Source organism: Diadema setosum, chromosome 4, assembly GCF_964275005.1.
Source record: "Diadema setosum chromosome 4, eeDiaSeto1, whole genome shotgun sequence".
Lineage (NCBI taxonomy): Eukaryota > Metazoa > Echinodermata > Echinoidea > Diadematoida > Diadematidae > Diadema > Diadema setosum.
In genome coordinates, this window is record NC_092688.1 from 26,904,941 (window position 1) to 26,932,747 (window position 27,807).

Consider the following 27,807-nt stretch of genomic DNA (forward strand, 5'->3'; position numbering starts at 1 on the left):
GGATAATCAAATACAGGATAGTCAAAGGATAAAGGATGCTCAAATGCTTATTGCAAATAGTATGTTTTATTATTGTCAATTGTTAATGTTATATTTTAACAACAAATTGTGTGTTTTATTATTTAGAACAATAGATTGTAAATTAGGAAGTGGAAAGAGAGCCACAAAAAAAAAAAAAACAGTGGAAAGAGAACCACACTTACGTTTATAAACAAAATTGACGCTATTTTATTATGTTTCATATATTGCTTAGAAATGCAAGGTATTACTTGTAATGAAGGGGGAAATGTTGAATGCAAAGTAAATGGCAAGAACATTTTACACCAGGTTGATCAAGCAAATAAGAATATGTTATATCAAACTGATCATTATTGGAGATGCGTTTAATAAGCAAGCATTGAGAATTTGGATTTATTGTATCTGGCTCCATCAGACAGAGTAATCCATCTGTCTGACACTGAGTTGGAGACGCCCACCGAGGCTTATCAATAAACCCTCACTCCTCATTCACAACTTGTTGGAGTCACACTTGTCCTCCTTCTCCCTCTGTCTCGTAACTGCCAAACACTACATGGTGTCAGGAGTTTTCTTAGATTAATGTCGGGATAAAGTCCAAAAGTTAGGGACCACTGCCGTATTAGGTCCTCCAGGACTACTTTCTTTCAAGGGAAATACCGCGAAGAATTGGAAAGAGAGGCTGAGGGTTGAGGGCATATGAATTTTATAAGGCGGCGACAGAATTGACAATGAAGGGAGATGAAGTCTGGTATGCAACGTTCCTCCATGTGGCAGGAGCCACGGCACAGCATCTGATGGCGGTCTGAAAGGGGGACGTGTCAAAGCTGAGCAGAAACGTGATCCTGAACTCACAACAAAATCTGACTGCCATCTGAATGAGGGACGCATCAAATCTGAGCAGAATCTGATTGCGGTCTGAACTGGGGACAGGTCAAAGCTGAGCAGATCAACAATACTCCCCAAACCTTGAGATGTGGGGGGATGGGGATTGGACGTCACAGAAATGCCCCCAGAAACCAAGGACATATACCATCAACCTGGAGCGAGAAAGTCTTGTTGAGCTGGAGTCACTGGAAAACCGTTTTACATCATTTGGCTTTTTTAGAATTCTATCCCCTGCTACGTGACATTTATGATGTATGCACAACGCATTCAAGACACATTGTTTTTAAATCACATGTCTATTTTACATTTCCACTCACTTTGTGCTTTTCATGGAATAGCCTACCAGACATAACAAAGGCTGAGTAAATATATGATGGCTATTTGAAAAATCTGATAAAACATGGCGAACTGAATGACAAATATTACAGGTATCACTCAATTTAATTATAACCTCTTTGTTAAAGAATATAAAAAAAAAATAGAGTGAAAGTGTAACTGCTCCAAAATGTGAACAAAATAAAGAGATATCTTACATATTCATCTAGATGATAAACAGGATACTACTCACAAGAAAAAAGTTGAGTAATTGAATGTAGTTAATATCACATTAGAACTATTGTACCATTCCAGAAGTCATCACAACATGTGTCATAGTAAAGTCGAGACCAGACACTAATTAACTTCATTGACTTTCCATCAACATGCTCAAATGCTTATTGTAAATAGTACTGTATAAGTATGTTCGATCATTGTCAATTGTTAATGTTATATTTCAACAACAAACTGTGTGTTTTATTATTTTAACTTTATAGATTTTTTTTTTCTGTGATGTTTCTTTGTTGTTTTTGTTCCTTGATGTATATTTGATGGAAATTGCGTACTATTTATTGTTTGTAAGGGAATCGGCCTCGATAGGCTTCATACGGCCTTTACTGATCCCTCACGTGCTATGTTTGATTGTATATATTTCTCTTCTGTTTGTTTGTGAACGTGATGTTTTCTTTTTAGCATGTGAAATAAATTTGAATTGAATTTGAATTGAATTGAATTGAATTAAATTAGGAAGTGGAAAGAGAACCAGAAATTAAAAAAAAAAAAACAGTGGAAAGAGAACTACGCTTACGTTTATGAACAAAATTGACGCTATTTTATTAGGTTTTATATATTGCTTAGAAACGCAAGGTAGTACTTGTAATGAAAGGGGAAATGTTGAATGCAAAGTAAATAGCAAGAACATTTTACACCAGGTTGATCAAGCAAATAAGAACACGTTATATCAAACTGATTATTATTGGAGATGCGTTTAATAAGCAAGCACTGAGAATTTTGATTTATTACATCTGGCTCCATAATTGCCAGTAGAATTAGTTATGAATGAGCACAGGTACCAAAAGAAAATTCTTCACTCATGTTCGATTATTTAATATGTCTAATTTCAATATGATGACATCTATGCTTTGTGAGGTCGAATTGTTTAATTGAATACGACTTCTTGTTTATAGTGGATTACTTTTTGTGATAAAAGGGGAAGATGTGATGTACTTATCTGATTCAGCAACACCCCTCTGTAAGTACCACCCACAATAACCCGTCTGTCTGACACTGAGTCGGAGATGCCAACTGAGGCTTATCAATAGACCCTCACTCATCATTCACAACTTGCTGGAGTCACACGTGTCCTCCTTCTCCCTCTGTTTTGTAACCGCTAAAAACTACACCGCGCGCACTCAATAATTCCAAGCGCATAATTTTGGCACTCATTTTTGTAAACAACTTCAACCGATCGGCTTCGAGTACGTATACCCACATGGTGACTGTGACTGTGCGGCTACTCATTCGTCTTTCACAGAAAATGGTTGCCATTTCTGTGCTAAATTCAAGAATCTGTGTGGACCACATCTGTAGACGTTCAAGGTGTTGTATAAAACAGAGTGTATGGTCTTTACTCATGCAATGGAACAAGATTTCGGACTAGTGACACTCACTTTTTGTATACTAGATGTGCCATTTTTCTCTTCTTACAGACCAACATGATTGGATTGTGAATTCAACTCATTACCTGAGACCCAGGTACCAGTAATACTGAGAAATATTGTGTGATATATTATATATGTCGTCCTCTCTAGAAGAGGCAAAACACTCTGGCCCTCAGATGGGACATACTACGGAGGTCCCATGTGTGAGAGAGTCACAACCAATGCATATATAAGGTCTTGCTTCATTCATTCATCGCAAAGAGCAGAGTGCATAACCTGGTGAAGTGGTCTGTCCCAAGTACATACAACTGGATACCCATGGCAGACCAGCTAGCACAGCTGAATGTGGGCTATTCAGCCATCTGTCTAAATTTCCTGCAGAAATATGACACATCTTTACACAGGATTTAAGTTTCTATCCTATTCTTGCATTTCTTCTTCTTTTTTCTTTTTTTGACAATGACTTCTTGACTATCTGTGGCTGTGTGAAAAATATCTGTTTTCTCAGAGTCTTCCATCAAAATTTCATTGCATTCACTGCCTGGTTTGGACTTCTTTGCTTTCTTTTTCTTCCTATTTATTGTGTTTGTAATGCTTTCACCATTTATCATAGTGACTACTTTCAGTTTATTTTGTGCCTCCAGTGACTCTCTCCTTTCTGCATCCGCCATCTCACCTGAGTCACAGCTGAGTCTCTCCTGACCCTTGACCTCTTTCCTCTTTTTCTTCTTCTTCTTCATCTTCTTTGCTTGCTGGGCCTGGGAGTGCTCTGCTTCATTCGAAAATGACTTGTCAACCACCTCGGATTTACCTCTGTCCCTGATTATACTTCCATTCTGCTCTATCTCTGGAGCACCCCGTTTCCTATGGGTGTGGTCAGATCCATGTTCGGAGTCCCCAACACTATCAGTTTCTTCACTGCTGTGACTGCCATTCACCTGGGCGGTCCTTTCACCTGAAATCTCCGCCAACCTGACAGACGTGATCAAGATCTGCTCACCTGAGATGGCTGCCTCCGCAAGTCGCTTGTTCTCAACCTCAGAATCACTGCTGTGTAAAGAGCACAGAGGGGAAAATTTGAACTTGAAAGAAATCCAAGAAACAATATATTTGACAGGAATGGACATGTCATTACACTGTGTATTCCTAAAATTGAAATGACAAATGGCGTAGCAATTCTTTCTCTGTGAGAGGTAGTAATCCTCTACTGCAGGTTTTAACATTTCCACAAAACTCTGTCCATACTTGAGTTACATGTATCATATGTTGTTTCCAACTGCCTAATGGTCAGCAATGCAGTACACATGTGCTTTTTTTTTTTTTTTTTTTAACAACAATCTGAGTCGTGGTTGACTAGTCCAGGGACTAGATTAGTCTACCCTTACGTAGTGTCAGTTAACCCTACAAGGAAGCTACTTGTATCAGAGCAACACACGAAAAGGGTCAAAATCAGTGGACATAAGAGCAAAATCAAGCGCGCTGAGTCACCCTTTATTCTGTTTGGAACAAAACAGGGATTTAAAAGGCCATGACAATCACTGTATCAAAGGGACCATTAGATCAACCTGAAACTTTATTCATGATTATTGTAAACTTTCAAAGCTACTGAGCTGACAGAAATGTTCGCAAGCATTTTAATTTTGCAAATTTTACAAGAGTCATTTGCGAAATTGAGCAACAGTGTATGTGTTTTGAGATACAGGGTCACATACTATTTGATCAGTATCATAATAGACAAGATGAAAAGAGAGATACAAGTGTTGACTGAAACTCAAGACTAGGAAGTCCAATTTGAATATTCCTCCAAAATACATCTGAATATTTAACCCTTTGTGTGTTAGTTTGCAAGCCCTACTTGGTCAATGGCTTGCTAACTTTGCATATTATGCTCACGCACATACTAGTGCACAAGAAGCCAATCTATGAATTGCAATATACCACAGAACATTGAAAGCGCCATAACCATTATATTTTTTGTCATAAAAATTTACACCATAGCGAAGTTTGCATTTTTCTCTACAACTTTGCTGTGCTGTACTGCTAGCACAAATGCTTCCACAAAAAGTTATGTGGCTTTGAGAAACAAAATGTTTTAAACAACCGGAAAACATAATACACTGCACCTCCGGCACCTTTCGGGCGGAGGCATAAAAAGCGCTCATGCCTCGTGGCCTCAGAAATATGTGGCACACATGAGGTATATGTTGAGGCACACGGAGAGTTAAAGAATTATTGCGAGAATTGTTCATGTTTTCCACACAGGGTAATTCTTTAAATACCAAAAAATACACTATCTATCAATATCTCTCTAACTCACCTGTCCTCTGGGTCTTCGGCCGAGAGCTTCCTCCTCCTCTTGCGTCCAATGTAAGGCCTCTTCTGCCTCACTGCTGGAGGAGGGCTGGATGTGTCGGGAGCACAGCAGGATGTGGAGAGCAGCTTAAACACATCTGAATATTCACAGGAAACAACAAGGCTTTCATTGCATCATTTCCAGGGACATTAACATCAACATTTTAAAACAGCTTATCAAAAGATTATTAGGTATCAGGTTCATTACTGCCATGACGGCAAATTTGATGTGAAAAGCACCCAGCAAATGTACAGAAAAGGGCAATGAATATTATGGCTGGGTCACTTCATGTTACCCCTCCATATAGATATACACTCCCTATAGTACAGTACTCTCAACTGTATCAATGTATGGTTTCAAATTTAACACTACATTGCATACATCATCCTAAAATGTAGAAACACAGATCAGAATAGCACATCAACAACACAATAAAGCAGTACAAATGAAGAAATGTGGTCTAGAAATGTGACATTAAGCACACAGAACACTAAGTAAAATATGGATGAGGTTATAAACCAAAATACACAGCTCACAAAAACTATAAAATGCAGAAGCACTTAAAATGGAAGGTGCAGTAGATGTCACAGGCATTATATTCTTCTGAGTGCCATTCATGGGATTAGCAGAGAGGTAGTTCATATACCACACTCATAATCATGAGTACATCTTGTGGAAAATTTGCAAGGCCTTGGTAAGCCCAAAGAGTACTACAGGTCTGGCCTTCATTATAGTGATAATCCCAAGATTCCAGCTCAAGGGTTGTCATACCATGCACAGATAGCTGCAGGCATGGCTATGTTCCTCATCAATGGCACTTAGTTTACACAAAAGAGGAAATAAATTGCATGAAAGATATGTCCAATCTTGTAAATGGCTGAAAAACACAATAATTTTTAAAACTCGTGCTAACCATGAAACACTCACCATCATAGTGGTCCTGTAGGGTTGTGCCAATTTGTACTGATCTCATTGTCTCCTTTGGATCCACTGTTTCAAAGGATCTGTAAAGACACGATACTGTGATAACATACAATCAGATCATATCAATTCTCAGTCAGACTTGCATACTTTTGATATGCTTTATACATGCCAATAATTTGCCAGGCAAAACATCACTGCCCCCCCCCCCCCCCCCAAAAAAAAAAAAGACCAACTTTGAATAAAACTAGACATTCTATCTGTTCTTTGCAAAGCTTCCAAAGTCAATCAAATTCCATCTGTGACTGACAATGGACCTCAGAAAAGCTGAAACCCAATCTTCACTTCAGTCTGACAGTGTGAAAGTAACACTTTTCCTTAAATTCATTATTGGGATTCCTATATATCTGCTCTTGCCAATAATATATCTGAGTCCATCTGAAGACTTCAGCCAATGTTGTCATTTTCCTGGCAATCATCCCAAAACACAGACATACACATATTGATTTAAAACCATATCATATCTGGTACCATAAAGAAAAATGATTAATGAGACCCAAACCTTTATGAAGAAAAAAAAAAAGAGGTTAAGATAAGAGTGATAACACTTAATTGCATTTTTGGGTGTGTCGTTTTAAAATTTGCTTCAGATATGAGAAAAAAAAATGAATGAATTTAATTCCTTCTGTACACTTGTAAATATAATATGACGCTCCCATACATTATAATTTTTTTGAACACTTTTACCATTTCACATCAATACAAAAATCAAACCATGTACAAACACACAAGGCACACAAAGTTAACTGGAAAATCAACAACATAAAAAGAAACAATGAGATGTGTGACATAATAGTATTTGAAGATTCTTCAGTGTGAATTCCAGATATGGTTGGCATCAGGCATATCTACTCACTTATCCAAGAATGATGAGAGTTTCTTGGCCACAAAGCTCCTCATTTCTGGTGTCGCTATGACATTCTTGTGATCCTCATTGAATTGGTCGTGGTAGTCTTCTGCTATTTGCTTCCTGCAGAGGGGTCATGGCATGTCAACAAACTTTTGATTTTCTGACAAGCATTTCATATGATTTGTGCTGCCAATGGCAAGGTACATGACAGAGGCCATTCCATCATCATTATCTGCATTATCCCCAGAGAGAAACAACAATAGATGACACTTAGTAATGCCATGCAAGTTATAAACAGAATGAACATTTAAGTTTAGTAAAATGGCTGCTTTCTCAATGAACAATTACTGGGTCTGTACTGACTAAAACAAAACAAAAACATGACAAAAATATGGCATGACAGATAGCAGACGACAGGGGCTTCGTGTTTGTGAATTTTGCAAGTAAAAAAAACAATACAAATTTAACAACCCACCAAATATCCCCCTCTGGTTACAAGAGCACTACCTGGTAAGTATGAGAGCAACGATGTAATGTGATATCAGCTGCACACATGCCCAGCCTATCTACTATGTGCGCATGCATGCCTATATCCCGAGTGCATGCCAGTAGTATGATATTCACCTGCCTGATCGCAAATTCAACCACCATCCACACTGTCTTACAACTCCCAATTCCTCCAATTCATGACATATTATGCAAGCAAAATATTTGACATCTACAGTACTTTAAGGTAATATCTTTGCTGTAGACAATGGATACCAAACTGTTGCTGGTCTTGACTCTACTTCATGAAACATTACAGTATGGCATGCCATTACCTGATGCTGGGCTTATCAGTGACAACAGTCTTCGTTTTAACACAGGCATTTTGTCCCGACGAGAGTAGTGTAGATTTTTGCTGGGCCTGCCCATTTTGACCTGAAAGTCAAAATGTATTGAAGGTGAGATAGAATTGCACACTGCTGATCTGATTTATAAGCATCATTTGTGGTGTGTCTCCAGAATGAAATCTTAAAAAGCTTCAAATATTCAGGGTGAAGAATGTTCTCCATCTTGGAATGGACAAAAGAAGGGCATACTTTCATCAAAATGACTGAATGCCTACATAAAATCAATTAAATCAACTATCTCTTTGACTAAAAGTTAAAGTTTGGCAACTTCAAATGAAGTCTGTACTCGGACTGTGATTTTGTCACTGGTCACTAAAAATTATCCTCTTTATGACATTTGACAGGTCCCAGACATTTATTTTATTAATTTGTTTAGATGTTGGTTTTATTCATTCATTTACCCTCAATGACACAAGCCAATTAAACTTGATATTATCAAGAAGACAGATTATTGCAATGTGCTATGCCGACCTTGAAAGTGACATAACAATTAACTCTACTTGATTGCAGTCACCTAAAAAGGAAGAAGACGTTTAATATCACACATTCTACAATCAAGAAAATTAGATACGAGATGAAAATGTTACTCAAAAGGTATCAAAGAATTATATTTCACACACAGCACAGATGCATACCAGATGCGAGAAGCAAATAAACTCAGCACTGTAAACAAAAAATGACATAGGACCTAGTAATATTGAATTTAATAGATCTACTGTAGATACAACTACTGTATACGCCGAATATTTTGTGAGGTTTTTATTTTCGCAAATTTTGCAAGTTGGGTGCTATTCGCAAAATTAAAGACACGCGAAAATATCGACTCTGGTTTGTCTGATCCCGATGTGGATGTGACGTAGGCATACATTTCTCCATTCAGTACAGGACTCCATGATCGCGAATTTAACCACTCGCGAAATCATCGGTTATTCCTGATTTGCGAAAATTTAGACTAGGGAAATATATGGCGTATACAGTAAATGATGATATTTTCGCACAATATATTTTTTGCACTGAGCGGCTCAAAAAGATGTTCGCACCAAGCAATTGCTTATTTGTATGTTTTCATCTAATTCACAGAAATGACAGAGTATGATTTGACATCACCCTGCATGAAATTTAACGGAAAACACTGCCCGATCCATTCTAATGCACGGCTCGCATACCGCACACAAAACTACTTTTGTCCTGCATACAAACATGCACTCAAACGAATACCACTATCATACCGTACTTTGGTACATGCTCACACACAGACACACTCATACCACAGGGAAGCACTACTGACAAAGTACATGATTCAACCTGCTCAAAAATCGTGAAGATATCATCACATTAAAATCTCAGGTTTCAGAATTTGTGCTAACCAAAAGAAGTGCAAAATACATGAAAATTAATGTGAATATAGGCCTACTGTAGAATTTCTGCATCTTCACAAGAACATCTACAAAAGTATGTAAACTTTAGATCTCTATAAAATGTCTACTAGCTACTAAAATTACAGAATTTAGAAATTTGTATCACGCTTGAATTTATATTTTATATCAATCATAACTCATGAGATGACATGTGCACGTACGAATGCAAATTAACTGTATCGGCCTCAACAATATCACAAATATAATTGTTTGCTTACTCTACTAGGTGCCTACTAGATGTAGATCTAGACACTGCTAGTCTACTGTCTCTAACTAACGTTAGCTCTCACTCACTCTCCCTGGGGCAGAATAATCTTTTATTTAAGGCTTTGATAGAAGAATGGCCATGGAATTCCTCCAGGAAACTGGCTCCAGTATACAGTAAATTACTGCAACATCAGACTGCTCTAATGTCTAGCTAGATACGTATCGTATACGCAAGCACTAGACTCTAGATTCTAGACAGAGATTCTATACAAAACTGCTACTGACACAAATTTGAACATACGGGGCTTAGGCGTTGCATTTGGTCTATGTCCATTAAGTTTGGCTGGGTTTCTGTAGAACTGACAAGACAAAAAAAAAGTTTTAACAGCCTACAAACATCGATACATTTAAGGGTTTGTTCTCTTGGTCTTACTGAATGAATCATGGTTCCAAATAGCCGAAGACAGCCGTTCACTTTCGGCTTCGTCCTCCGATGAAGAACTCGTGTCTTGTTTCATCCTCCTCATGTGCGCTGCCATGTTTGAGCGTACCACAGAACTCTGTGGTGCGTAGGGTTGGACCTACTACTAATCGACCGCCTAATGTTTATTTGCTTGATAAGAATATTTAACAAAGAAATTCACCTAAAAAACTTGACCTACGTGATTGAGAAAATCCAGCTCTATCAAATGCCGTTGTTCCCTTTTCGATTCGAAGTTTCAGTGCAGAAATATCGCCGACGAACTTGCGTGGCCTCGTTTCAGCTCCCCGCGGTAAATCGCGTTTTTAGGATCGACCGCTGATTTTGCATTGACAATGCACGCAAACCGAGTTGTATTGAACACCGTGTTGTACGAAGCTTTTTAGAAGCCTTTTAGAAACTTCCATAGACATTACATTGTGCTGTCATTACGATTCGGTGAAAATATTCATTCGAAATTTTGTCCTTGATTAAAACCATTAATGAACAGTGAATTATCGCGTTTTCCCACACCATCCTAATCTACATTCAAAGCCAATCCATTTTTATGTGCTTTGCGCGCAGAGAAGTGCGTACTAAGTGTTCAGTGCGCGAATTATACGCGGTCGGTTTCAATAAGGGTGGTCGATATGTAGTAGGGCTACTATACGTACAACAGTAAAAACTTTCCGCTAGTCTGCATGCAGACCAGAACGTGAATGACTCCTTAATTTTGATATTATCGGGTGTTTTGAGTGAAAATTGGTCATTATGCCCATAGGATACAAATTACATGTAATCACAATACTTACGAGTACAAAATTATCCTTTTTTAGAGCTATAGATAGTGTTCCAGTAGCTGACCTTCATCACGCGCATCCGTCTTAATTAATGGGTCTAAAATAGCTAGACTATCATGACAAATGAATTTTATGGAATGCCAAATGTTTCGAGAGAGAGCGAGAGACAGAAGGAAAGAGGAGGGAGAGAGCGTCTATCTCTTCATTACAGTTGTATTTTTCTTTTATACTAAATAAATGAAAAACAGCAACTACATACATGTCTCTTTTGTACCTACTCCAATGACACCTCAAATCATCGAAATGATAATCAATCTGTCTAAATTATCAATCAAACCAATCCCTTGAGGGCCCGTTGCATAAAAGTTACAATTATGGTAACTTTGCCATCCAATGGTAACTTCCATGGAATTCTTGATTTTGATTGGCTGTTGAGTATTGTTGCCATGGTAGTTACCACTGTCTTGTAAGGCCTTTCCCATCATATATCTCATCATATACCAGTACCACTTTTCCCTATCTTCGAGGGCCCTCTGTGGATATCCATCTTACTCTCGAAATTGAAATTCAGAACATCAATTTTGACGGAGCTTTGCATTTTTGAATATAGACAAAATAACAATAATCATGAAATAATCGTGCAGATGGTGACCCGCTGTATAACTTGGTAAAATTAGAAATGTGCAAATAATTTCTTTTATTTTGCATTATCACTTAGTGATATCCCTCTACAATATCAAATCAACCATTAAGGGAAATTTGTTTATAACTTGCTTTAAGGATTGACTTCTAACCCCAATAATGCATGAATTAAGCATTGCGAAAGTGTTTCTGATTATCAGGTTAAAGAAAAATCTTTCCATTGGATACTAGATACAGAATTTTAGAATTTATAGTACAGTGCTATAATTGCAATGAGAAATAAGAATGTTTTCAGAATTCAATTTAAAAAAAGTCAAAATGAACGAGGATAATGAAATCAGCAGTTTCATGTAAGAATGTATGATTGGATGTCAAGGAAGCAGAACAAACTAAAATAAAGTATGTTAAGCAAGTGGTATGGTACAATGTGATGGATATTTCCTTAATACAGATCAGTGAAAATATAATTTTATGAGCTTCCTATGTCATCATCGGCCTAGTTTGTTCACCAGAAGGGTTTGGGGAGTTTCAGAGTATTGGTTTATTTGACCGAAAGATCAGTCTGTATCTGGTCGTCGGCAGAGACTCCAACCCCAAGCACCTTCTGATCTGGAGATTCTCCTGCCTGAAACCCCTAGCAAACGGGAGACTCCAACTTGATATGCACAAAGCGCACATTACACAAGTGCGAAGTTCCTTGCGGCGGGGTCCAGGGCCCACATAAGGGCCCTCGAGAAGCTTGAGGGTTCTAGATGCTCTCTCATGCTATCTAGGGCTTATTTTTCAACATACGATGACACTTAGTAAGAAATCATTTCAAGCGGGAGACACAGAGCCACGGCGGGAGAAATTGAATCTCAAGTGGGAGAACGGGAGATTTTGCAAAAAAAAAAAGGGGGGGGGGGGCTTTCGGCGGGAGATCTCCCGTCGAAAGTGGGAGAGTTGGAGTATCTGCGTCGGAAATATGTTCCGCGGAGACTGCGTCTGGTTTACGGACCCCCTCCTATGTCTCCGGAGGCAGATCAATAACGTCAACAACAACAAAAAATAAATAAATAAAAGACGTTGATCCTCCGGACAGACGGATCTTTCTGTCTATTGGTTTATCTGCTCAAGGACCATAGTAAATTCCACAAATCTATACATGGCACCATCAATTTAAGTACTGCATGATGTGAAAGTATGAAAATTGTCTGGAATTTCCATTTTATATTGTACCAAAGCTATGCAGTTTTGACATCATTATGGTCTCCTGTAATATACATTTTGGATACCTTCGCTTTCCATAGCTCAGTGAATCCACCTGGGTACACAGGAGAAAGCACGATCACTTGTCTCCGTCAATCCACCTGCCAAAGTAGCAATTCATTATGGCATGAGCAACGATGAGTAGAGTATTCTGTGCACGACAGGCCGTGATGAATAGTGACAGCAATTTGTAGCGTAGAAGGAGCACAGTGTATACCGTTGCGCCGTTGGCTGAATATGAAGAGAGCAGTTTCGGCTTCAACACCGGGATCGAACGGGGATTGCAAGGGACGCACTGCGGGACAGAAAGTAATAGGGCGTACCGACCGTGTACCGCTGTAAACTCATGAACTGCATGCTGCAAGGTGCGACTGCAACTAGTAAAAGGCAAGCTACCGCACCGACAATAATTTTGGTGACTTTTACTATCTGGTAGCTGCTGAAACAGGTTAGGCTCCTCTGAAAAGATGAAGCAGATTATATTGTGCATTTATATTCGCATAAAATCGCCCCGCCCCGCCCATCTCCGACTGATGATCCCGTTTATTTTTCTTGTTGCGTAACAAATAAGTAATTTAGGCCTTCTGGTGGCACCTGCGCCTGCAAGGATATGCAGGTGGTGCAGTGGTGATAGAAAAAAAAAGAAGAAGAAGAGAGAGACTTATTGACAATTCTGTTCCAATGTTGTAAATGTAGGTGATTGAATGAGTAGCTATGTACATGTAGCGGATGGGCATGTTGAATTTGTATGTGATTGTGATCAAGGTTTAGATCTACAGCAATGTTATCACATATGCACATCCGTACATTGTAGGGCAAGACTTCCTTATCCAACCCCCCCCCCCCCTTCCAGGCCCGCCCAACTCATATCCAACCACTTGCCAAATGTTGGTTTCCCAAGGAGCATGTTCGTAAACTGGCAAGATTTATTGTTTGTTTGATAAATTGAATACTACATCATGATCTGGGTATTATGCAACTTTATATTTCCACAGGAAGCCATTTAAAACGTGTTTTCAACAGAGTGGATATGACATTGAAAGTGTCATCTGTTTTTTCATTGCTGTGCTCTTACATGTTTCTTTTTTTATAGATGAGTAAAGGAATGAAAAAAAAAAAAGAAAATAGACATCACTTGGAAACTTTGTATACACATGTGTGAAGTGTACCAGTAGAAGGGTGTTGATGTGTATTCTCTCTCTTGTACTTGGTACTTGGTACTTGGTTGAGATCCCCCTGAATACTCCTACTGGAGTTTTGACTGGAGGTGCCGGAGGGTGGACATTTAAGCAATTATTCCATTAAGTAACATCTCCTTAAATTTAACTGAATCAGTTTGTGTGATTGCGGAAGTAGGAAGTTCATTCCATACTTTAATTGTGCGGGGAAAAAAATGAGTTCCTGTGAACTTCCAGTCTGGAGGATGGTATTTCAAACTGGTGAGAATGTCCGCATCTTCTTCTGATGAGCTTGGGTTTTAGTGTGTGATAATCAAATCTGTTATTTAACATTTTCTGAAAGCAAGTCAGACGATGTGCTTCTTGTCTTGCTTGGAGTGACTTCCATCCAAGAGAGTTCAGGGGTTGAGTGATGCTAGACTTCTTGCTGTAAGTGTTGGTGACAAAACGTGCAGCGTTTTTTTCTCAAAAAAAAAAGAGTTAAGAAAAAGGGATTGTCAAATAAAGTCTTATATTTTTATGCTGGTTTCTCTCACCCCACTTCCATGTGACATCAAAAGTGTGACTGAATAAATCATCATTCTGTCATTCTATTCTATTTGTTGATATCCAGCATCAGCAATGAAATGACAACTTCAAGGCGACCTAGTTTTGCTTGCAATGCGGAGGAACAGCAGACAGCTCAGCTGGTGAGAGTGAAGTTTGTTTCATGGAGATTCAGAGAGTGATGGGAGCTTAATGCAAGTTGTTCTGCAGTCATGAAGCAAACTGGCTGACCAGCACATGATGGGATCATGTACATCCATATCAGTCTGGCACTTCTTTTACAATGAACCTATCTCAACATCTGAAAGCTCTGCACTGATGCCTCTATTAATCATGAAATGGAATCAATACTGATTTGTTTCAGCTGAAAAGGAAATGAGACTGTAATGGTTCATCTCAGTAGAACATTGGCAATCTGCCAGGAAACCAGCTTCTGACTGGAGAGGACACATTCATATAATTCAACATAAAGTTAAATTAACTGATTCTTTTTCTTCTTTTTTTTTTTCATGTGTTAGGGTTTGAATTAACACAACAAAAAATGGAACAGATCATTGTTGATTTGTCAGGGAGAATCAACCTGTGGACCTACCTGTCCATGGTTAGTTGGGTGACCATGAACATTTGTCTAACTAATGTCAACAAATGGCTGTTTATGAGCTACGGCTTCCCATATCCACTTTTCATCACATCCTTGCACATGCTGTGCACGGCAGCATTTGGCTTCATCGTCATCCGCTTCACCCCTCTCGGAGCCGTGTACGGCGAGGGCAACGAACGGCTCAAACTGCCCCCGCACCTCACGCCAAAGATTCTCATCCTAAGCGTAGTGTCAACAGTCAGCATCGCATGCGGCAATATCGCCCTGAAGCACCTCTATGTGTCCTTTGTCAAGATGATACTGGCCATGACGCCGCTCGCGACGGTGGTGATCTCCAAAGTGCTGCTGGGAAGACAGTTTGATATCTTCACGTACCTCTCCATGCTGCCGCTTTGCTTTGGGTCCTTCTTGTGCACCGTTGGCGAGGTGAACTTCAGCATCTTTGGATTTGTTGCAGCCTTCACAGCCACATTATTACGGGCCGGCAGATGTGTCCTGCAAGGTATGGAGTGTCGACAGCCTGAATGTCGAGTTCATCAAAGCTAGCAGCTCTTAATTTCTCCCCACACCATTCCTACAGTGTAAAATGTGTGCAAATTTCAGGAGTGCGTTATATTATCGAAGTTTTGTTCATTTCTTTGTGTAAATTGAAAGCCATTTTAATGTAACTTTCAGTACAAATGTTTGGAAAGACCACTGTAAAGCAAGAAACTTTCATAGCATGAAATTTTCACAAATAGGAGCTGACAGTTTTTTTCACAGCATGAGACTTCGTGAATTGCCACTGGCGTTCAATGCAGATAGTGAAGACAAGAACTTTCATGTGCATTTTAATTTTGTGAATCTTGGCTCCCTCAAAATTCGCGATATCAAAATGCACACAAAAATGTATGGTTTTGTAGTATCTGGTAAGGTAGTTATTGTACTAATGGATAATGTGTCAATAACTTTGTCATGCAACTCTCGTTTCTATTTCCTACATGCTACTGTTTTTCAATCACTTATCCCCAAACTGATAAATGTGAAAACTCCAGTGCACTTTTACATGGATTTTTTTTTTTGGACATTCCTACAGGTGTTCTGCTGAAAGAGGAGCGCATAGACTCGGTACGTCTTCTCTACCACATCTGTATTCCTAGCTTCTTGCAGCTGGGAGTGGCGTCGCTCCTCTTTGAGGAGGGAGCGCTGTGGGACGAGCGGCTGAGATCCAGTGCCTTCCTCTGGGGCGTCATCTCACTCAGCTGTGCCTGCGCCGTGGGCTACAACATCCTGGCATTCCTGGTCACCTACTACACCTCACCTGTAACACTGCAGGTTGGCTCCAACTTGGTTTTTAACTTCTGTTCCAGTCCTGTGTTGCCTGAAGAATATATATGGTATCTCAAGAAATTTCACTTAGTTGAAATTGACTCAAAAATCAGAAAAAAGAAGTGGTTAAAAGTTTCATTTTGACTGAAATAATAAGGTATAAGAATTTTAAGTTTCATATGGTTTTATGTAACAGGCAGTGTTGATCACAATCACTGTACAGGCAGGTGATAGTGTCATCGCCTCAAAAGTGTAAAATTGGCTTCCACACAAATTTTCACTGCAGTATTTGAAATGGATTTAAACAGAAATTAATAATCAATTTGTTTTGATAACAGGGGTGATTTTAAATGAATGGTTGTTTTTTTTCCTTTTGATTGGAAAATCATTGACAAAAACTTTAACGAATGTATGAAGCAGTGCAAGAACTGTGAAGCAGTGACATCTATCATCCTTTCATTTTATCTGAATTATATATGACTGATATCAATATTCCCTGAAAACATTTGAAAATTTGGTATTCCATAATCATCATTACCTCACCCAGTTTGATGAAACTTCAGTTTTAGTTTCATATTGCTGTATTCTCTAAAGTCAATTTACCTGGAGAATTACTCCTTTTTCAGACGACCAATGAAAATGCAGAAAATTACTTTTTAAAGGGATGGTACAGTATTGGTGGAGATGAGAATTGGGCTTTTAACTTTTTGCGAGATACCAAGAAAACACTTATGATATAGTACAAAGCATACCATTTTAAGAGGAATTCAAAGTTTATTTCATGAAAATCGGGTTTGGATTGGCTGAGACATCCAAAAACAAAGTAAAACAAAGTGATCGTATTAAAGTGTGGGTCCCACACTTTAGTAGAATCGCTCTTTTTTGGATATCTCAGCCATTTCAAAACCAATTTTCATCAAATAAACGTTGAATACCTCATAGAATTACATGCTCTTTCATATTTCATAAGAGGTTTCTCATTATCTCACCAAAAATGTTAGAAACCTGAAATTAGGTCTCAACCAAAACTATACGATCCCTTTAAGATATTGTACTTCTGTGCTTGTTATGGGTCACCACAAAGAAAAAAAGGCATCATATCTGTCACAGCCGGTGAAAGCGTGTGATGGCTTGTTGGTCCAGTGTTGACTCAGACAAAGTAGCACAAAACGCAGTGATTCCGGGAATTAAGTTTAATTCCGGTGTTCCAAATTTGGATGCAAATATGGTGGTGGTAAAAAAAAAAAAAAAAACACAAACACACAGACACATACGCACATACACACACACACACAGTTCAGTCAATGCTTATCATGACACCTCAACTTCCACTTTTAACTTTGCTTAAATGCCGGCTTCATGTATCCCAATCTCCTAACTATTCATCATGTAGTGAAAACCAAGCAACTACTTTACAATAAGGCCATAATTGCATAAACTTTACTCTGGTTACCAACATAGGTTTACACCTGCTTCTTTAACACAACAATAACAAAAACTCATCGGTGTTAAACTATCCGTGGGCACAGTTTACAATTGGGGTTAGATTAAAGTCCAAACTATTTCTTTCAGGAATAAACAAAACCTGATATTGCCATGCTGAAGTTGTCTCCGTGGTCATCAAAAGTGAAATAGTTCGTGACATTCGCTGTGAAGATAGAGTGCAAGCCCTCGTCGAGGCGACGGTTTCCAACACGTAGTGTATGGCAGGTTCCTTCCCTGTCCGAAGTGGCCCGAGATTACATTCTCACGAGCTAGAGTTCCCTTAATCGGGTTGTCTAGATACACCCGCAGTTGACCCACGTTAATGCCTTCTACAGGAACGAAATCACCATGGCATTAAAACTATACCTACACATTGACCCTCTATACTAGACTAGCTATACCATTCCATATCAGTAAACACATATCCAAAATGGTTTAACAGTACAGCTATCACTTTGATGCCAACTGAAGAAAGTTAAATATTTTCACATGCTTATAATCTATAGAGAAATAACTTCTCTGCATTTCACATTATCACACAGTATTACAATACCCAATTCAAGCTGTAACAAATGGCATGTGCTATAATGAGAGGCAGTTCACATAAAATATCTTGTCACGTTTACCAGAATCACTTCTCCTTAGCAGAGTACAGCTTCAAATGATAACTCTGATATTTTACGACAAAAGGGAAATATATTAAAATTATTCACTTACAGTTTGACTGGTGACTAGAAGCTGCTGTTACCTGACTTCATCTCATCGGCTCAGGCAGTTACCAGCAGACTCTGCTGTCTAACTGCTGCAGCTGCTACTCCAAAATAATGGTCTTGCCTCTCCAAGATCTCGGCTCAAGTGACAAAATTTTACTACTGCTACTGTTACACCCTACTCAAAAATCTGAAGCTACCACTGACAAACAAAAGGGAGTTATCTTCACCTGGATAGGAACATGCCTGTGCAGAGAAATCAGGCCTAGCAACAACACATTACTGAAATACTGAAGTGCCAGGCTGTCAGTGAAAAGCAGCACTGTGCTGGGGGAGTCAAGTAGTGACATAGAATAGTGCTAATCATTCACCACTCTATGTGCTTTAGGCTGCGTTCACATAGAAGTATTCGGTATTCGCTATTCGCTATTCGGGCCCCGAATACACCATCACCCGCACCGTCAACTCACCATCCCATGCAGTGAGGATTTCTTCCTCCTACATCCTAGCAAATCTTATTAACAATTTCTAAACTGCATCAGAATGTCAGTCTACATGCTTATTTTTGCTAAAGGGCAAATCCAGACCAAAATTGTCATTATTTCATAAACGAGAGATGGTATACGCTGCAAGAAAATCAAACAAGTTCGATTCCCACTTTGCTATACTTTTCGCAGCTATTCGGTACTTTCGAATAGTGCCCTCCTATGTGAACCGGTGTGAGGAAATCCTATCGTTCGATTCAAGCTATTCGTGTGCCCTCGAAAAACGAGCCCGAATACCCGAATAGTATACTTCTATGTGAACGCAGCCTTACAGAGACAATAAAAACATATACTGACTTCATGAAAATGACCTCAGTGGCTACGCATTATGAATACGAACAAAGATCAGGGAAAAATTACTTGTAACAAACAACATTGTGATAGAGAATATTTGGTAAAGAGTGGTATGACTGTTCTTTCCTCCTGAACCAGGTGCTGGGCAACGTCAGCATTGTCCTGACCGTGGGGTTATCGCTGGTCATCTTCCAGAACGAGGTGTCCACTTTGAGCATCTTCGGCATCGGCTTCATCCTCCTCGGGAGCATCATGTACCAGGAGGCGGGCATCGCCCGGAGGTTCTTCCAGCGGTTTCTATGACAACCAATGTCTCTGTATGTGTATGTGTGTGTATCTGTAGCATATCTTGTCACATATTCTTCCTAATATCATCATTGAAAGCTTTGGTAAGAAATTGATTATTGATGATGTGTTCTATCAGTCATTATTTATGGAGTTTTGTACCGTTTTTGTGTGCAGTAGTGAAGTTGTATCTCATCTGTGATAGGAATTGTGTATCCTTGGGTTCATTAATGCATCCTCAAATTACTAGCCTGTGGGCAGCTGTTTCTTGTCCATACCTCATGTACATCAGCACAGGAAATGGACTTAGATTAATCTCAGCTAATGCATCCTATGTCTGTTGTATCTGCTAAAAACAGACTGAACTCAAGAGTGGTACGAGTATAAAGATCAAAGAAGCTGAAAATATAAGTTATGAAATCAGTCTGTGGTCTATTCTAGAGACAGGATGTTTGGTCACAGGCATGTATTGAACTTCCAATTCTGTCTATGTGACCTGCTTTGATAGTAGGCTGTGTTGTTGAAACACACTTAATACTAAAGAGATCTCCAACACGACACTGTTTTCTCATGTGCTCAATCTTTCATACAGTCCAGACTTTCATCTTGCACAGGTGGTAGTATCACATAATTCTTGATACATAGACAATGATAACATCCAATACCTAACTCATCTTAAGTCGTCATGATGGTCATATTTACACAACTTCCAAACAGAGATTGTGTGTGTAAAGGTATGCATGTATTCCAGTTCTTGCCTTGTACATGTACACATGTATATATTGTTTTGTTTTATTTGTCTTTTGGCAAGATTAATGGCTGATTTTCTGGCAATTTAAATTTGTGTGTATTTACTGATAATGCAGTATTTATGTACCATATTCACCCTGAAGGCCCTCAAAATAGGGGGAATGGTGAACATATGGTATTAGCAAAATTTGTTCCCTCAAAAACAGTCTTTGTGTGTGAGAGATCATCCTAATCATGGTGTATTCAGGTAGCACAAGTGCAAAGACAGTATTCTGGCAGCATGTAAGCTGGTATATCAACATATCCCTGAACATTAGAGGCCTATGATAGTAAGCCACTTTCCAGCTCTCACCAAGATTTTGAGCACTGTGTGGTGTACTTGCATACGGCAATAATACACTCACCTTTATGACTTACACTGAATTAACCTTGCATGTAATAATAGCCAGACCTTCAGATGTACCTGCAGGTATCACAAGTACCAACACATATACACCTTTTTTTTTTTTTTTTGTAATCCTAGTAAATGTCCAGGCTATGAGAGTACAGATGATACACAGATGTGGTTGATACAACAACAAAATTGGAAGTGATTTTATGACTGCTACAAGGATATTTTGCTCTGTATTAAGATACTAGTAGGGACTACGTTGTTAGTAATATTTTTCACAGTGCTGACTAAAATGACCTATCACATGTCCCTCTTTGCACAGAAACACTTACTGGAATCTCAGTGAACAATAGAAAGACAAGAACTTTTTATCAACAACTGAATTCATTTCCCTTTTTTAAACATGGCATGTGTACTGGGTGTGGTTAGTGCTACCCCAATGTTATGTACACTGTTGATGACTCAATTTATTATTATGCTACTCAAACTTCAGTAACATCAGTACTACTAACACAAATTCATTTAGGGTGCTTTGACATTTACCATTGATGCTAATCATGTGCATTATTCATGAAAGCATGATTGTAAGTATTTCTTATGTTCTGTGCACAAACGTTTTAGAAAACAGTACTGCCTATTTATGCCAAACGGTTATCTGAAAACCTAGATCAGGCTTACACTATTTAGGAATGGGAGTGTGCATGTCCCTAATTAGTGGACATTGGTGAAATGAAGCGAGTCAGTTATTGTCATGAAGTGTGGTTCTTTCAACTCTGTCAGATTTTGCGGGAGTGCTAATGTCCGAATCAATTTTAATCCACCACCAAGACATTGGCACAAAGGCTTCCGGGGGTTCTGACCTAAGGTGCTTTTTTGTTGTTGTCCGCAATCTACAATATGAGTGAAGTCTCTGCTTAACAGTATTCATAAACATTGCCGCCACCTCCATGATAATATGATCCACATCTTTACCACCACTGTTTTGTTTGTTTATTTTTTAATTTTCTATATGATCCTTACAACTGGAGTAGTTGAAAAGGAAAGTGTGGCTTATCAAAAGTGGAATTGGGAATGAAAGATTCAATCCTGTAACATTCCATCATTGGACATGTTTTGTATTGTTTTTGTATTTATTTATTTATCTATTTATTTATTTATCTATTTATTTATCTATCTATCTATCTATTTTGCACATGTAAGGCTGTAGTTGTTATGTTAATTACTCCATCTCTGTTGGAGGAGGCAAAGTGATGTTTGCCAGGGACATATGATATCACATCTGTAATACTAATGAGGATATATGCTCAATTTGTTAATCTAGAGTCATGACACAATCTATCTAATATAATATTAATACAGAGTAAAGTGAATTGAAGTGCAACCCCTGGTTCATTCTAGATCAAATGCCAAGTTAATGTATTCTCTATCACTGCAAATAACAGCCATTGTGCACAAACAAAGATTTCTACAAGTATCGCAAGCGGTTGATAATCTTTTAGTCTTATAAATGTTCTTTGTGGACAAGCACCAAGGCACACTGCAGAAACTTGTGTATGTTAATCTGTACAGTTTCTGTCCTGGTTCTTCCAGTAACTCCACCCCTGTGTTGAACCAGTGCATATACCCCTCCTACCCTAGCTTTGTCCATCAATCATGAATGGGTTACAATTTGATTTTCTTACTTTGACAAATCATGATTGACATTGTCACATTCAAATACATTTCATAAAGACTGGATTACTGTAAGTCGCAATAGTTGTGAAATCGGGAATACAGTTTAGTTATTTTTGTGCTTTTTTTGTTACATGGACATGGGTGTCTGCAATCTTGGATGTCAATCTTAATTTTTGTGTGAGCAGTGTAGAATAGGATTAGCATGTGGGCTGTGGAGGATGTTTTCTTGTATTCATCTGGCATCTACTGTATATTCCATATATTTTAGTAAGTCGAATATTTTGTGAATTGGGACTTCCTGACAATTTTGAGTGGTTTAATAAATTTATGATCATGGGGGCCAGCAATGGATGGAGAAATAGGAAAGTGCGTGCATTGATTCACACAGTATTTATAAGGCGTGCCAAGATTTGGGCTTACTACTAAACCGTATTATCATGCATCGTGGTCTTGTACTTTGTACAGTCTACCAATATGTGCATGTGTGCACTTGGCATTTATTTCCGGACCAGACTAGATATTTCACGTTTTAAAATTCACGAATAGCACCAGACTCGTGGAATTCCTGATACTAAAATTCCTGCTAAATATATGGTGTATACAGTATGCCAATTAGCACACATATGATGGGTATAGGCAGTGTGCTGTACAGAAGGAATTATACAGTCGGCATACATCCTATGTATAGTGGTATTTTGTGCAATAGATGATATATTTAGGATAGCAATGCATGCTGTTTGGTCTTTTCACACAAAGAAAACTTTAAAGACTGCAATTCCACTCATTAAGACTTGAGGTTCACATTGTGTCACTTCCTTTTGTCACAAATAAAATCTCCAGTCTCCATGTTATTCATTCATTCAGTCAGTCATTTACTAGTAGTTATTTTCATAGCATAATTATGCACCATTATTGTGCATTGTGTGTCACTACTAATTTTTGTACCGTCAACCTCTCAGGGTAAGAAAATGTGAAGAGAACTTTGAAGTTCTTGAAGGTGGAAATTGGGCAACTTCTGGTGTGCTGTATCTGGGTTATCAAAATGTGCAATGTGTGAATATTGTGGTACAGAACATTGTTACTTTACTTGGAATGAAAATCAATATCACTTACCTACGTTTTATGATTTTATCAGCAAGAAAGAAAATATATTCAGTTTCTTTTAATTTTCCTGAAAAACAGTTTATGTACACCAATTTTGCTGTGTACATGATCTTACAAATCAGGATAAAAATGTAAACAATCCCTTAACTGTCTTTTCTAATTTACTTGTTTTTCTAGTGTACACATGTATGTGCTGTCAGAGAATAAAAAAGGGATAATGTAGGTATCTTATAACTGTTTATATTGCTAGCTGTTGTACTTTTAGTGTCTAATGATGGTCTGTTTGTGTGTGGATTAATGCTGGAAATGTGCAATAAATGTTTTTTGCATACTATCTGGACGTCCCAAGTGTCATGTTGATATATCTTCAAGTGTGGCATGTTATTATGCTGGATTACTCTGTATCAGCTTGTGTGAGAGTGTTTATGTGTTTGTGCATATGTCAGTGTGTGTGTGTGTGTGTGCGTGTGTGTGAGTTTGTGCATGCGTGACGTGTGTGTATGTGTGTGTTGTGGCAGGTCATGCGCCGCTGCTTTGTTGTGGAGATATGACTTGTGAGCTCACACTAAAACTGCAGTTTTCTTCATTTTTTGTTTTAAAAGATTATGTACATCTAGGTGGAAATGTACATGACATTGTAAACATGGGAAAAGAAGGTTGCAAAACCTAGCAGGAGTAGCCATTCTTTTTTCTTTTTTGCATAAACAAATAACAAGGGTACTGTACAATATTGTAAGAAGTGCTACCCCTGTCAACTCAGGACTACACTGATAGTGATATGGAACAGACCTTGCACACATTGAGCAAAGATAGTTCGAAAAAAGAGATGTACAATGTACCACACAATTACAATTCACCCATCCATCATCTCATGATATCAAACTGTACTCTCCCTAGCATACTATGCATGTCAGTATTTGTGAATGTGTGTTTGTGTGTGTGTGTAAAATGTGCCCTTGTTTATAACTGAAATACTGTATCTTGAAATAAATTACTACTTCTAGTCTAAATCGCATTGATTTATATGAAGCATTCCATTGCAAGTCTAACATACATTTTGTTTTTACATCCCCCCCCCCCATTTATATTACCAACACCACTCGCCAAAATCTCACTCCGACCAATTCTCTGTCTACTACAGGCAAAGGACAGACACAGGGGCAAATGTGTTTTGAAAAGAATGATAAAACGGTTTACTCTCTCTTTCTCTCTTCAGTTTGTACACACAGACTCTATATACAGGGGGCTCAAGAGAGCATGCCGTTACACAGGACACGTGGAGGATACAAATGTGTTGGTGCAGGACACACAGCCCCATGCACCTGTTTCACACTGGTGTGTGGAAGCCTCCACACTTGCAATGCAAATTTTACACAAAAATATGACAAACACAAGAAAAACAAACAATCAAACCTCTGTTAACCTTAATGCACTCATACATTATACATATAATTGAGAAATATTTCATAGTGATGATGATAATAATAAAAAATAAAACAAACACTCCATATCCACACAGAGATCTTATTAATTTCAAGCATCATCATCATCATCATCGTAATCATAATCTTCACTTGGAGCGTCTTGTGTTGCATTCACATTATGATACACTGAAAGCTGCAACACGTTTGCATAATATTCTTTGTACAGGACAGTGACTTCGCTCCATACTCTCACATTGGCAGGTCGCTGAGATTCAAAGACTTAACAAAGCTTTGGCAAAGTTAGCACTCTTGAATGTTTTTGGAGAAAAAAAAAGGAGAGAAAGGAGTTGGAAAAAAAAAACCAAAACCCAACATATTAATCACTCCCAAACAGTCTAGGAGTGAATTTTCCACTGGAAGGCAGAGAGAACTGTGACTCAATTCCATGCATTATCAAAAAAAACAACAACCTCTAGGTACACTAAATCCTTCACACTTTTAGACTTGAAATTACAACAGGCTCTACACAAACTCATGTGACACATTCCTCCCACTTTTCTCCTTCCTAATTTGGATGACATTTAATCAATTGACCTTGACAGCATCAAGAAATGGATTGGTCAATTTGGCCATCAATAAAAAAATAAATAATAATAATAGAAGTAAAAATCTAATAGATAGTACATCCCCTGAACGTCATTGGCGGCCTCTCTCAGCCTGGAGATGTAATCCTCATTCAGTCCACAGGACATCCAAGCGGCAAATCATCCTCTTTACTGACACTACAATTCAGTATTAAAAAAAAAAAGGAATAAAAAAAAAATCTGTAAAGACAGCCACACAATAATTTGGTGTTTGCATATCAGTATGCACACAAAGTCTCAATAAATATCAATATGCGGTGTCTTTGACCACTGTGGGAATTCCCCTCTCCCATTACACTCACTAAAAATATGTGCACATGAGACAAAAATCATGTCTGACTGGAGTGTCAACCGTTACCGGAGAACAAACAAACAAACAAAAACAAATGGGGGGAATTCACCTCAGATCTCTGTTTTATGTTCTCAGAGGTTAGGTCCAAACTGCACGAGACCTGCATCAAATCTGGTACAAATTTAAACATCTTTACAAGGATGTGCCTCAGTCGGTAAGAAACATACCATGGTACATCTACATACAGAAGCATAAGCATGCTCTACAGCATGCTTTCATCTCAATCTTGCCAGGAATCCACAGCACTACCATCATGCAGTGTGACTAATTCACATCATTACAGAAGAGATTACATGCAATTTTGACCACAAAAATATCATAAACACAACATCTTACCAGCACAACTACCAGTTACTGATCGGCTACCTGCGCTTTTGTTCCGATTAAATACACACGTGAGGAAAAAGGTCCTGATAAGAAGCTTACAGTGAGTACACAAAGTGCAATGATGATTACTCTGTCGCAGAATTTCTCACGTCGCGGACACGACAGGAACGATTTGCATCTGAATACTACCATGTTTAAGTTCGAGCTGGTCTTAGGAATTCCATGCTCCAGTACTAGTACACATTACACACTCTGTCACATTGTACAAGGCATAATCTTTACAACCCCAAAAAAATAAAAAATACAATGCCTCAAAAACTGTGGTGCAGAAGCAAAAAAAAAAAATAAAAAAAGTGAACAAACCCCAACAAAATAAATATGACATACACAACATTAAAGTTAGAGCACAAGAGAAATCACTAATGATCACAAACTCCCATATGCCAGAATATCAGAGGCAATGGTATAAACCACTCTCTTACAGTCTATAGGTGTTAGTCCAATTTTCCAAAATATTTTACACAAAACAAAGCACAGAAAGCAGCAAAACAGGATTTCTTTTCTTTGCGCGTACTCAGACAGTCTACTATTGCATGAACAACTCACATCTACGCATGCTGTTCTGTGTTATGACACACAGAGCCTGCCAAAAGACTAAGATAGCATATTTTTTTAACACCAATACATACGCACACACACACACAAACATACACAGATTACACCTTTCATAACTTTTGAATGTGCCTCTGGACATGCATGCAAGGTTCAGTGCTCTGCTGGCTATGAAGTTGAAACACAGTGGGCATTTGGTTGGTCACGATATTCGGCCGTCTATTTCAGCCGCAAACTGGAAGGGGGTGCAGGGAGAGCACTCTTTGCTATCTGGGCAGTAAGTAACCAAACAAAGGACATCACAATCGTCAAAAAGTCTTTGCTCCGCAGGAGGGAATGTTTGACAGAAAGACACTACATGTTGTCGCTTTTTTTTTCCTGCTTTACAGCGGCAAACTCTACACTACCCTCCAGGACACATGCCCAGGTTTGGCTCCATGGAAAAGAAAGGTAGGAAAGGCGTGTCCATAGGCAAGCAGCAAGAGAGAAAGCTGGAGTCGGATTGGTTACTAAAGCCGTGTGTTGTCAATGGTCAGTACAAAATACACTTCAGTAGGATACTGTCTGCATCAGGCTCTCATTTCCTTCAATTCAAACACAGAAAACAATGATACTGAGATATGATATCATTATTATTGAAGGACATACACGATATTTGGCCTGATTTCATCCTCCTATTTTCGAGGCTCGTTCCATCATTTTTGGTGTTCCATCACTTTCTTGCACAGTGTCCATTGCAAGTCTAGTCTCAAACCCTCTGTCCATGCTTATGAGAGGGGTGAATGAATGTGGTATGAAGAAAACAATGAGGGTTCATCCTCTGTGAAACCAATGACATTCCTGCCA

At 38.6% G+C, this 27,807-nt stretch overlaps 2 protein-coding genes across 2 annotated transcripts; one reads left to right on the forward strand and one right to left on the reverse strand.

Annotated features, from left to right (window-relative positions):
- Positions 1 to 2,188: 2,188 nt before the first annotated feature.
- On the reverse strand, positions 2,189 to 10,120 carry LOC140227774 (uncharacterized). Its single transcript, XM_072308172.1, has 6 exons — positions 10,015 to 10,120; positions 7,885 to 7,984; positions 7,070 to 7,183; positions 6,160 to 6,236; positions 5,197 to 5,329; positions 2,189 to 3,929 (listed from the first exon to the last, which is right to left on the reverse strand). The coding sequence occupies exons 1-6, from the start codon at positions 10,118 to 10,120 to the stop codon at positions 3,287 to 3,289; spliced, it is 1,173 nt and encodes a 390-aa protein (XP_072164273.1). The 3' UTR covers positions 2,189 to 3,286.
- Positions 10,121 to 14,996: 4,876 nt separating this feature from the next.
- Positions 14,997 to 19,779, forward strand: LOC140227066 (uncharacterized). The gene is made up of 3 exons (XM_072307497.1): positions 14,997 to 15,558; positions 16,132 to 16,370; positions 19,537 to 19,779. The coding sequence occupies exons 1-3, from the start codon at positions 14,997 to 14,999 to the stop codon at positions 19,699 to 19,701; spliced, it is 966 nt and encodes a 321-aa protein (XP_072163598.1). The 3' UTR covers positions 19,702 to 19,779.
- The last annotated feature ends 8,028 nt before the right edge of the window (positions 19,780 to 27,807 follow it).